The sequence below is a fragment of the Mugil cephalus genome, chromosome 1 (genome assembly GCF_022458985.1).
Source record: "Mugil cephalus isolate CIBA_MC_2020 chromosome 1, CIBA_Mcephalus_1.1, whole genome shotgun sequence".
Taxonomy (NCBI): Eukaryota; Metazoa; Chordata; class Actinopteri; order Mugiliformes; family Mugilidae; genus Mugil; species Mugil cephalus.
In genome coordinates, this window is record NC_061770.1 from 47,049,630 (window position 1) to 47,062,201 (window position 12,572).

Below are 12,572 nucleotides of genomic sequence, written 5' to 3' on the forward strand. Positions count from 1 at the left end.
CAGTGCAACTGGCACTGGTGTGTGAAAGTGTGTGTGCTTGTGTGAGCGAATGGGTGGATGTGTCTCTGACTGTAAAAGCACTTTAAGTACCTTTGAGTAGGTAGAAAAGCGTTATATAAGAGCGAGACCATTTACCATTACTAAGACGAAAGTTTGTTTTACAGCAAGATAATGACCCTAAGCATTCTGCCAGTGCTCTGTCAATGTTACCTGGACAAGAACAAGAGGAAGGTGTTCTTCAAACGATGGTTTGGCCCCCTCAGTCTCCAGACCTCTCTCCAATTGAGTTTGTGCGGGATGAATTGGATCGATTAGTCAGAAAAGTGCAGCAGTCTCTTCTTGATGAACTCTGGAAAGCTTGGGATGCAGTTCCTGGCACATACCTTAAAAAAACTTGTGGAAAGAATGCCTCGTATATGCCATGATGCTGTTAAAGCCAGAGGAGGTTACTTTGAAGAAAGCAAAGTCTAAGCAAGAAAAACTCAAATGCATCATAAATTATAGTAAAAAAAATAAATTAGTCTTTATAGTCATGTTCATTTTGTTCTGACCTTGCTTCCAAAAGTTTGGCCTTTAGTGTAGTTCAGGCTAGACTAGCAACATTTAGTTAGACATTTAGTATTAGTAATTGGCTTCATCTGCTTAACTTACCCTGTCTTCTTTTCTTTTCTCTCTTCCTTTTTCTTTGTTCTTCAGCAGAATAACAGCTGCCATCTACCAACCATCTTATTTGTTTTACTTGCATCGACAGATATAGGTATGGACCTAGATCACAATGAACAGTCTTAAAATGACCACATACATATTCTATAATTTAATATTAGACTGATGTAATAATCAAATATCCTTTCAGGTGTTTTGACTCGTGGAAAACAGCGTGTAGCATATCACTAGCCACGAATTTGATATTTCAGCCAGAAGTACAAGATACATTTAAATTAATCTTATTAAAATGCCCCAAGCTGTGGTCACATTTCTAAATATAAACTACAAAGAACAAAACAAGCAATCATTATTAGAATGCTGTATTTTGTCAGAGCAGGACTTTCAAATGAGAACGTCAGCACCAACGTCACAAAGTGCTTTTCAGATGAGGAGGGACGTGTCGGGGTAAAACTCAGGCAACACTAAGGCAGACATGTGAACTTTGGCCCGTTCTGTTCTGTATCTGAACAATCATCAGGTTCGGAGCAAAGTCCAGCTGCTGGGTCAAAAAAGAAAAAAACACGCAGCGCTGATATTATTGCACTGTGTCACACCAAAAAAGACCAGGTTGTGAGAAGTATGGATACCACGTCCTCATTTATCAAGTAAGTGAACAATTCGTTTTAACTGTGTTGATGTTATGTTGATGTTGAACCAAACGCCGCTGCTGATGAGATTCATGTCCGTTAGATTTAGGTGATTATCTAAGACAGTGATTCACCCACAAATGTAATTATATATAACAAGATTTTCACAATCTTCTGTTTTAATAGATAAAGCAGTTTCAGTTACATAACGTATTAACATGTCTACCACCTTTTCGTTGCCTTTTAATGACAATGTCTGAATCTCAGAGGATCGAGATGAAATGTTTGTTGAATTACTTTTGCGTCTGGTCTGTCCCCAGATCGGTGACCAAGCGAGTGTGGTCGCCACCACAGCGCCCGTTCAGAGTGTGTTGTCACAACAGGGAGACGAGGAAGGGTATCACCGCTGGGACGCTGGAGGAGCTGAAGGAAAGGGTGAGAGGGACTGAAAACCGACAAATAATGGAAAGAAATACAGGATAAAAACTCGATTAGGGTAAAACAGCAGCAAATAGACAAGGAAAGGAGAGCAACGTTTGACTGGTGACTTTGATATAAAGGTTCAAAGAATGTGGGCATACATTACATCACAACTATCTGCGTATTGCAGGCGGATTAAAACATGATATCATCCTAAACATTGACCTTGATAAACTCAAAAACATGACATCTCCCACCGTGGAGCCTTGATGATTTCATACATCACATGGAGTCATGAGTCAAGGCTGCGCTCAAGAGATAAAATGCCTCTAAGATTACACGTCTAGAAAACATCTGAACAGCACTTTTGACTTTAACTGCTACAAATTTAAAGTCCACACAATGGAAGTTAAAGGATAATGAGTGTTTGGGTCAACAGCTTCTTCTGCTTTCTGAGATGTCTTTCTATATCACCTGATTAGAGCTAATTTGGTGTCATAATAAATAAAGTCGCTTTCTGTATTTCTGTATTTCTTCTGATTAAAAACCCTTTAACTGTCAGACTTTCAATTATAACCATCTACACTTTTATTGTGTTGGTGGAAAGGTTGTGACATTAAATTATCATTCCTAAACTTTCTGCCTCGTCTAGATGTTTTTGTTTTTTTCCCATACACGAGAAAAATAGGATTAAATGTGCATTAGGTTCCTCTCTCAATAAACGAGTGTTGTGGTCCTTGCTGACAGGTATGCCAGGCTCTGCTGCTGTCCCTGTCTGCTCTGTCTCTGTCTCTGGTTTGTGAGGAGGACGGCACAGAGGTGGACTCCGACGAGTTCCTCATGACCTTACCTGACAACGTCATGCTCATGGCCCTGGAGCCCGGACAGACATGGAGACCCCTGGCGGTATGTTGCACCACAGAGGCCAGCTGATATTAATACACGTATATATATTATTACCACAGATTACTGGCAGCAGCCCTCAGCAACCGTTGTGCTTCGGTTCCCCCAGGGTGCGGTCGTGTTCAAACCTCAAAGCCACGAGAAGCCTCGGACTGGCAAAGACATCGCTCGCGTCACCTTTGACCTTTACAAGATGAGCCCCAAGGACGTGTTTGGCTCCCTGAATGTGAAGGCCACGTTTCAGGGCCTCTACACTGTGAGCGCTGATTTTCAGTGTCTCGGCCCGAAGAAAGTCCTCAGGTAGGCCACGGAAAACTCAATCTGAACACATTTTTGTCCGAAATGACGTGGTGCAGTGTTGTACTGATGCAGTTTTATCCAGTCAAGGTGGAGCTTGTTTTATCCTCTTCTTCTCAAGTTAGGTCTTTCAGTGCAGTAGATCCTAACCAAAAGGTCAAAAGACAAAATCCAAGAGGCTGTTTGACAGGACAGAAAGAGCTTTTTTTGACCAGGTTACAGGGGAGGGAAAGGTAGGACATGGACTGGTTGGAGGGGAAGGGTTTAAGAGGTCGTGTGGATGTGATAAACAATGGTATGGAGCCAATTATGGTCCATTGAAGTCTGGATGTAGGAACCCGGGGAGTGAGATCCAGGGCGAGGACAGGTCTCTGGAGGTTTGAGAACTGAACCAAACAGGTGAGGAGAGGTTAGACGCACCTATATAGGCAGGTGTGGGTAAACCGATGTTTGAGATGTGGTCTACCTTCATTTATATCAGTGTTTCTCAGGTTTTCGGTTATTTGTTGATATGTTATTACAATGTGCAGTTTGCAGTCAGAAACTGCGATTATTTCTTGCTTCAGGCCACACATTATGATATATACCGGTGACACTTTACCTCGGTTGTGTTTCCAGAGAAGCTCTGCGCTTCGCCTCCAGCCTCCTTCACGCAGCCGGACACCTGCTCATCACTTCCGCCTCCGTGATCCGCCGCATTATTGAAGGTGCAGAGCTCTGGCAGCCACAGAGGGCAGAGTACACCACCACCTGGAACTGATCCCTTTATTTATATAACCTTATCTGATTCGCTAGCCCTGTTCTGAGATGTTGTAAATTTAAGCATCTAGGTATTGACAAATTTTACTTTGTTTACCTTATTATGAGGAGAAAAAAATAATCCACAGACAACAATGCGCTATCTGTAAATATTAACAGTGATTGTGTGACAGGTTATATATGGAAAAATATATTTGGGTCTTTATTAACACCAGATGAAGCTCATGAATGCATAAGAATGACTGTTAATAATATTAATGTAGATTTTTGTGTCATATCTTTCATAACTTGGTGTAGATCATATAAATAATCCAAATTTTTTATTATCCTTTCAAACCAAATTGTGTAGTTATTTGAGAAATGCTCATTTGTATTGTAGTTTGTGAAAGTTTTAATGTGAGAAATAATCAGATGAGTCACGTTCGAACAAGTGTTTTACTTGAATGACTTGAATAAAAAAAAAAACATCTGAACAGCACAGCGTCATCGGCGTAAGGTGCAACAAATGAAAATACTGCACATGGATGTCAACGTTCAATCCTATCATTGCTCTAACTGGAACGTCCACACGAAAGAACAAGAGGTAACGTTTAACTGACCTTAACAAACAGCTGGACCTTTTCAAAAGTTCTGAGATATGAATTTAACTTGATATGTTATAACACAGAATAAAAGAGATGAAGGCTTTTTTGCGTTTTTTTTTGTCGTTCCATATTTTCTTCATCACCATAGCTCTCGCTGCTCTAGAGCGTCTCCTTCCAGGTCGCGCCGCCCTCATCTTGTTCTGCCTTCACCAGCGAATCCCTTAACTGCCGATACTTGATGTTGGCCACGGTTTGTCTGTGCTGCTCATGATTCATCCAGCGAGGCTTCATTTTCTTCACGTAGTAGCGCATGTCGGCGAAATACTGAACCAGCGCGTGGCGTTGAATGCCGATGAGCTTCGCCAGTTTGCTGTAGCCCTCGCTGCCTGGATACTGGCACTGCAGGAAAGCCATCTTCATCATCGTCAACTGAGCCTGCGTCTTTGAATGGCGGGAGAGAGTGGAAAATGCGCACGATTGAAGCGCAAGAGAATCCTGCTGCTGGACGTATGGGGTCGGATCATCCGCAGCGACGGGGCTATCCTTTGTTTCAATTAGCTCCTTCAGTTTAGCGATGTCAGTGACGATAATGTTTTGGTCTTGTTCATCTTCACGTGGTGCCCCTACAGGCCCGGCCTGCTTTTCTTTTTCTCCAGTGTAGCTGTCATTCACAGGGGGGATAATCGGGGTGGAGCAGGGAACTCCTCTCAGCAGATCTATTATGGGGCTGTCGGTCAGTGGATATGCATTAAAGGTTGAGGTTTCCGGCCTCAGAATGATCAATGAACTGGTATCCATCTCTGGCCCTGACTGGGTGCATTTTTTGCCCTTGCTCTGAACTTGATCCTTCTTCACTTCTCCTTCTAAAACTCTCTCCAACAGACCCTCATTACCCTCCTTCATATTCTTCTTTCCCACCTTGTCTGTCACTGTCATCCTTTTCCGCTTTTTCTGAGCACTGCTTTTGTCTCCCTCTAACTTTTTGTTCTTTTTCTTCACGAGTGGCTCCTGCTTAGTTTTTCTCTCCAACTCCAGATTAGCCAACACATTTTCCCCCACTGTGGGACTATTTTCCACCCTGACATCCCCAGCCTTTATCCCACCAGATGTCTGTTTCTTCATCTTTGCTGTGCCCTTCAGTACCTCTCCCTCCATCCTGTTTTGCGGTGCCTCTTTTCCCTGAACATTCATCTGACCTGACAAGTACTTCCTCCGGCTCTCAAAGATGTCTTTGTAGTCCCAGCTGATGCCATAGCGGAGCCTTTGTGCCATGAACCACACCTTTACCTGGTCCGGGTGCAGGGAGCAGCGCTGTGCCAGAGCTTCCGTCTGTTTTTGAGTCAGGTACGGGAACCTGTCGAAGGCCTTGTCCATCTCGGCTGCACCATCCATGTGTAGGTCGATCTGGTGTGAATGCACCCATATGAGCTTCCCACTCTCAGAGACCAGGGGGAGACACAGAGGGCTGGTTTGGCTTTTGCTGAAAGTCTCAGGACCAGTGCTAACGTCGGATGAAGTTTGGGTATCTTCACAGACATTAGGTGTCTGTTGTCTGAGCTTGGGCAGCCCTCCATCAACAACCATCTTACTCATCTGTGGTATTGGCTCCTGAAACAAACAGAAAAGTTTGGAATATGCGTTTAGAATAAACAATAAAATACAAAAATGGTCATCATCTTAAACACAGACAAGATGTTCTTTATTAGCTGTGAGGATATACCTGATCTCAACCTGCTATTAATCGGTTGGTAAGTCTCAAACATGCCTTAAAGACAAAGGCTTGGGAGATTTAACAAGACTAAAGTCAAAGTATTTGACCTCAAGATTAGGAACAACTTGTTTCAAACTGATAAATTCCTCATTGTCAGGTTGTCCAAATTGCTGTCTACAAACCTTCAAAAAATCCAGAAGGATATGAAAGTTGATGTGAAAGTTTAGCTTCTCTGCACTGGCACTGGCAAACCCCCAGCAAGCACGTCACAACTTGTGAACCTGGACCAACAATGAGCTTGAGAGAAGGACATTCATATTAACACGATAAATTTGAAAGCAGCAATGTCCTACAACATTAACTTAATGTCTCTGTGATCTATAAGACAACTGTTTCCATGGATAGGCCTTCATCTGACGTTTTTCCAGAAATTTGACATGATTACAAAATAAAAATACTTATAACACGAAGAATTGGATGTGATGTAAAGCCAAAGACACTGGAATATCAAAAGTACTGGATCAGAATAATTCCTTTGACAGCGCTGAGTTGTTATTGATAATGGATTATGATGATTGATGCATTCAAGTGCATTTCATACAGCTTGTATAAATGGTGCACTTAAATAATGTCTTTTTCCAGTTAATATTTACTATATTTTCACGTTTTTTTAAGTATCTTTAATATGAAAATCGGAAGTTAACACAAATAACAAGTACAACTAGAACACAATAGCCGCTAAATGAAGCAGATCTGTTAAACACAAAGCGATGTAGTGCAAATATGTCCAGTTAAAAGTTTTACCATCTAGCCAACATATAAACATATACGTTTATTTTGCATTAATGAAATGCCTTAACAAATACCACGAACTTAATAACACGGTAGTTTAATAAGCATTACTAAGAAGGGAAATTATTTTTTACTGTAGTGTTAGCTTGCTAACTTAAGTCAGACAATTTAACTAGTTAACACAAACGTTTACCCAACGATTCTACCGAACGAGATAAATAAATGACATAGCATTAATCAACGATGGGGCATTTTTTATCAGTTTGTTAGCATTAGCTTTAGCAACATTTAAAATCGCAAGTTGGTTAGCATGCTACGCTACATGGCAGCGGCAAAACTTGCGAATTAACTTTTTATTTAACCTGCTCAACTATTTATATTTTATGTAAAAGCAAAGTAATCATATTTTCCGATAATGAACGATTGAGAAGTTTTACCTTTAAGTGCATTCAATGTCGTGTAAGATGTTTTGTTTCTGTTGATCTGCTCCGTCCATAACCACCACTAAGTGCATCGACATGAATGAACTCAGCTCTTAATTTGTCTCGGGTACTCAAAAGTCATTGGTCACAAGTGTAGGAACTATACACGTGTAAAAATGAGACATCTGCTTTCTTCATTATTAAATATGGGCTGATGATGATGGAAATGTAGTTATTTTATCATGTCTGCCATGGTTAATATGGACCGAGTGTACACATATATACAATTAACAACTCCATGAACACTCCCTCCATAGTTGTATTAAGGTCAGTTTTCCCTGCAGTTGCATTATTTATCAGTATGTTTGTAATGAAATTGCATGGGCCTTAGTCAAACCTGACCGTTGCACTGTCATAAAAGTTTACAGCCTAACCTGTGGGTGGTTCCTAGTAAATGATATCTCTCAGTAGTAACAGTAGCAGCTATCAGATCAGACTCAAGCTATTTTATAAATCACCAGATCCCAGATCCTCTTGCATTTGAAAACATGTCAGACAACTTACAAATGGATCCACAGATTATTCTCTGCGACATGTGTACAGGGGAGGACAGGAAACCAGCACGGAAGAGCTGCATGAAATGCGAGATCTCCATGTGCGTCCAGCACCTCGAGGCCCATCTCACCACACCTGTGTTGCTGCAGACTCATCCTCTGACTGAACCCATGGATTTGTCTGGGACCACTAAATGTCCACAGCACGGCAAACTCCTGGAGTACTACTGTTTGGACGATGTGACCTGTGTGTGTGTTTCCTGCGCCATTGAAGACCAGCACCGCCTACACAATATGAAGACCTTCACCACGGCTCACAAAGAGCTTGTGGAAAAGCTGAAAGCAGAGGAGCAGGCCTTACAGTGGAAAACGGAGGATGAGAAGGAGAGTCTGGAAATGTGGGATAAGAGTAAAAGACAGAAGCTGAGTAGCTGTAGTTCTCGCCTCACTGAAGCTGTGTCTAACCTGCGCGACATTTCCCTGACTAGTGTCCAGAGTTCAGTCTCTGCTCGCATGGTGGCCATAAAAACCAGCAAGACCAGCATACAGGCAGCACAGGCCGAGAAGGACACATTCAGATTCCTGCAGATGTATTCTCAGGTGCATCGAGACGTGGAATCAGCCAAGGCTGTGGATCTGAGGAAAGGGCTGGAGCCCGGTAGTGATCGTGACAAACTGATCCAAGAGATAAATCAGGGTGGTGCGAAAATGATGCAGCAAGCAGAAGACTTCTGGTCCTCCTTGTTGACTCTGGTTGACCCTGAAAAAGACCAGAAGCCCTTTGCTAGCAGACCAGACCTGTTCTTTGAACCGCAGCATTTAGGCTCTGCCATGTCACTCTCCCAAGACAAAAGGAAGGTTTTTCACAATAGCTGGCTAGGGGAATCCTCTGCAACTCTTTCCATCAGTAACACTGAGAAAATTCACAACTGTCAGAGGTGGACAGTCAGTCTCTCCAAGAAGTTTCAGTGGACAATTGGTTTGTGTGATAAACAGTCTTCAGTAAACTTGGAGTGTGGACCTGTCTATGGACTGTGCTGGGAAGATAACCGCCTCAGCTGTCTTAAAACAGAGTATCAACACACTTGATGGATCACATCTCGGCAACCCAAGAGAAGTAGTAATAAGACGGAGTGGACATAAGGCTGAGCTGGGACCTGAAGTGGTGGAGGTGTTTTGGAACGTGGCTGCCTCTGTGCTGACCTTCTACAGCAGAACCGGACAGTACCTGAGGGAGGAAATAGTCACTATTGAGCTGAAACCCAACAACTACAACCTGGCCCCATTTGTCCAACTGGGAAATGAAATTGCCCAAAATAGACCCCAGTACCAAGGGCAGAGCCAAAAACAGTACGTTCAAGACGAGTTTGATCAAAACTATTTTGATGGAAATACCCTACACGAAACAGAGTTGGTTTGTGAGCTTTGCTAATAGGTTGGATTTTGTTGATCATTGCATTTTCTGTCATTTACCAAGGATCAATGGAATTAATTGGTGTTAAGTTGCTGCCGAATCAATAAACTGATACATTATACAAACAGATATCAGACACACTAGGCAGTATAATATCTTTAGCTGAAAGTCTTTACATTAAAACAATATTAAGCTGTGGGATTTTTCTATTTCATAGAAACACTGTTGAGTTTTGTCAGTGCTTCTTCCACCTGCCACAGTAAGGAGTTTCTCTCTACTGGTTTTGACTGTTTCACTGCTGAATATCTGATCAGTACTATTTCCCTTCATACACTGTAAATATTCAAATCAGTACTAAAGCCAGTCAAGTGTTAAGATGTGGGATGTTTTTATTGATTTGATCAAATGTGAGGAGAACACTGTGCATTTGAACTTTTGTGTTGGCAACATAAAAACTAAAAAACTGATATAATGTAATTCCATTAGTAATTCCCTTTATACTATACACATAATTTGGTAATAAATTAATTTAAGCAACAAAACAAATCTGAGGAACCAGTTGGGAGCTGAAAGAGATGGCTCTTTTTAATGAGACAAGCCAAAAGAACCAACTCTCTAAAAGAGGCGTATTTCCCATCACTACTCATCACGTAAACAAAATTCTGACCCCACCTCTCAGTGCACCAGTTCAGTTCTTTTTGAGAAATCGAAACTGTTGCACAGTGCTGCTGTGGCTGATCTGATCCCAGGTTCCCTTTCTGTCAAAACAGAGTGAACTGAGGAGCAACTTAAAGGAATCATCTGGATTTTTCAAGACATATTAGGACTTCCTGTTTTGAAAACAGACAACTTACAAATGGATCGACGGATTATTCTCTGCAACATGTGTACAGGGGAGGACAGGAAACCAGCACAGAAGAGCTGCATTAAATGCGAGATCTCCATGTGCGTCCAGCACCTCGAGGCCCATCTCACCACACCTGTGTTGCTGCAGACTCATCCCCTGACTGAACCCATGGATTTGTATGGGACCACTAAATGTCCACAGCATGGCAAACTCCTGGAGTACTACTGCTTAGATGACATGACCTGCGTCTGCGTTTCCTGCGCCATTGAAGACCAGCACCGCCTACACAATATGAAGACCTTCCCCATGGCTCACAAAGAGCTTGTGGAAAAGCTGAAAGCAGAGGAGCAGGCCTTACATATGAAAACAGAGGATGAGAATGAGAGTCTGGAAAAGTGGGAAAAGAGTGAAAGACAGAAGCTGAGTAGCTGTAGTTTGCGGCTCATTGAAGCTGTGTCTAACCTGCGCGACATTTCCCTGAATAGTGTCCAGAGTTCAGTCTCTGCTCGCATGGTGGCCATAAAAACCAGCAAGACCAGTATACAGGCAGCACAGGCCGAGAAGGACACATTCAGATTCCTGCAGATGTATTCTCAGGTGCATCGAGACGTGGAATCAGCCAAGGCTGTGGATCTGAGGAAAGGGCTGGAGCCCGGTAGTGATCGTGACAAACTGATCCAAGAGATAAATCAGGGTGGTGCGAAGATGATGCAGCAAGCAGAAGAGTTCTGGTCCTCCTTGTTGACTCTGGTTGACCCTGGAAAAGACCAGAAGCCCTTTGCTAGTAGTCCAGACCTGTTCTTTGAATCGCAAAATTTGGGCTCTGGCCTGTCACTCTCCCAAGACAAAAGGAAGGTTTTTCACAGTAGCTGGCTAGGGGAATCCTCTGCAACTCTTTTCATCAGTAAGACTGAGGTAATTCCAAACTTTCAGAAGTGGACAGTCAGTCTCTCCAAGAAGTTTGACTGGGCAGTTGGTTTGTGTGATAAACAGTCTTCAGTAAACTTGGCGCATGGACTTATCTACGCACTGTGCTGGGAAGATAACCGCCTCAGCTGTCTTTCATCAAGTTACTCTCATAAGACGGAGGTGGAACATAAGGCCGAGCTGGGACCTGAAGTGGTGGAGGTGTTTTGGAACGTGGCTGCCTCTGTGCTGACCTTCTACAGCAGAACCGGACAGTACCTGAGGGAGGAAATAGTCACTATTGAGCTGAGCACCAACAACTACAATCTGGCCCCATTTGTCCAACTGGGAAAAGCAGTTGTCCAAAATAGACCCCAGCACCAAGGGCACTTCTTTGGGATGAAACCCCACTCAAAGAGATGTCGACAGCCAACCTATTCCTATGGAAATATCCTACACAAAACAGAGTTGGTTTGTGAGCTTTGCTAATAGGTTGGACATTGTTGCATTTTCTGTCATTTACCAAGGATCAATGGAATTAATTGGTGTTAAGTTGCTGCCGAATCAATACACTGATACATTATACAAACATATATCAGACACACTAGGCAGTATAATATTTTTAGCTGAAAGTCTTTACATTAAAACAATATTAAGCTGTGGGATTTTTCTATTTCATAGAAACACTGTTGAGTTTTGTCAGTGCTTCTTCCACCTGCCACAGTAAGGAGTTTCTCTCTACTGGTTTTGACTGTTTCACTGCTGAATATCTGATCAGTACTATTTCCCTTCATACACTGTAAATATTCAAATCAGTACTAAAGCCAGTCAAGTGTTAAGATGTGGGATGTTTTTATTGATTTGATCAAATGTGAGGAGAACACTGTGCATTTGAACTTTTGTGTTGGCAACATAAAAACTAAAAAACTGATATAATGTAATTCCATTAGTAATTCCCTTTATACTATACACATAATTTGGTAATAAATTAATTTAAGCAACAAAACAAATCTGAGGAACTAGTTGGGAGCTGAAAGAGATGGCTCTTTTTAATGAGACAAGCCAAAAGAACCAACTCTCTAAAAAGAGGCGTACTTCCCATCACTACTCATCACGTAAACAAAATTCTGACCCCACCTCTCAGTGCACCAGTTCAGTTCTTTTTGAGAAATCGAAACTGTTGCACAGTGCTGCTGTGGCTGATCTGATCCCAGGTTCCCTTTCTGTCAAAACAGAGTGAACTGAGGAGCAACTTAAAGGAATCATCTGGATTTTTCAAGACATATTAGGACTTCCTGTTTTGAAAACAGACAACTTACAAATGGATCGACGGATTATTCTCTGCAACATGTGTACAGGGGAGGACAGGAAACCAGCACAGAAGAGCTGCATTAAATGTGAGATCTCCATGTGCGTCCAGCACCTCGAGGCCCATCTCACCACACCTGTGTTGCTGCAGACTCATCCCCTGACTGAACCCATGGATTTGTATGGGACCACTAAATGTCCACAGCATGGCAAACTCCTGGAGTACTACTGCCTAGATGACATGACCTGCGTCTGCGTTTCCTGCGCCATTGAAGACCAGCACCGCCTACACAATATGAAGACCTTCCCCATGGCTCACAAAGAGCTTGTGGAAAAGCTGAAAGCAGAGGAGCAGGCCTTACA

At 42.5% G+C, this 12,572-nt stretch overlaps 2 protein-coding genes across 3 annotated transcripts; one reads left to right on the top strand and one right to left on the bottom strand.

The window, feature by feature from the left end:
• The first annotated feature begins 1,131 nt into the window (after positions 1–1,131).
• On the top strand, positions 1,132–4,358 carry cideb (cell death inducing DFFA like effector b). The gene is made up of 5 exons (XM_047590501.1): positions 1,132–1,310; positions 1,613–1,727; positions 2,460–2,618; positions 2,725–2,915; positions 3,531–4,358. Exons 1-5 carry the CDS (start codon positions 1,285–1,287, stop codon positions 3,670–3,672), a joined length of 633 nt encoding a protein of 210 aa, XP_047446457.1. The 5' UTR covers positions 1,132–1,284; the 3' UTR covers positions 3,673–4,358.
• homezb (homeobox and leucine zipper encoding b) lies at positions 4,125–8,100 on the bottom strand. 2 transcript variants are annotated; one of them, XM_047590488.1, is made up of 3 exons: positions 7,196–8,100; positions 6,149–6,263; positions 4,125–5,863 (listed from the first exon to the last, which is right to left on the bottom strand). In XM_047590488.1, exon 3 carries the CDS (start codon positions 5,846–5,848, stop codon positions 4,415–4,417), a length of 1,434 nt encoding a protein of 477 aa, XP_047446444.1. In that variant the 5' UTR covers positions 5,849–5,863; positions 6,149–6,263; positions 7,196–8,100; the 3' UTR covers positions 4,125–4,414. The 2 variants fall into 2 exon arrangements, with proteins under 2 accessions (XP_047446444.1, XP_047446437.1); XM_047590481.1 differs by lacking the exon at positions 6,149–6,263 and having other exon boundaries at positions 7,196–7,318.
• Between the last annotated feature and the right edge of the window lie 4,472 nt (positions 8,101–12,572).

Bases quoted from the DNA above. Each gene is read 5' to 3' on its own strand.
- cideb (XM_047590501.1), top strand. From the start codon at position 1,285: ATGGATACCACGTCCTCATTTATCAA. The intron at 1,728-2,459 runs GTGAGAGGGACT...CCTTGCTGACAG, and splicing joins TGGAGGAGCTGAAGGAAAGG to GTATGCCAGGCTCTGCTGCT. The intron at 2,916-3,530 runs GTAGGCCACGGA...TTGTGTTTCCAG, and splicing joins GGCCCGAAGAAAGTCCTCAG to AGAAGCTCTGCGCTTCGCCT.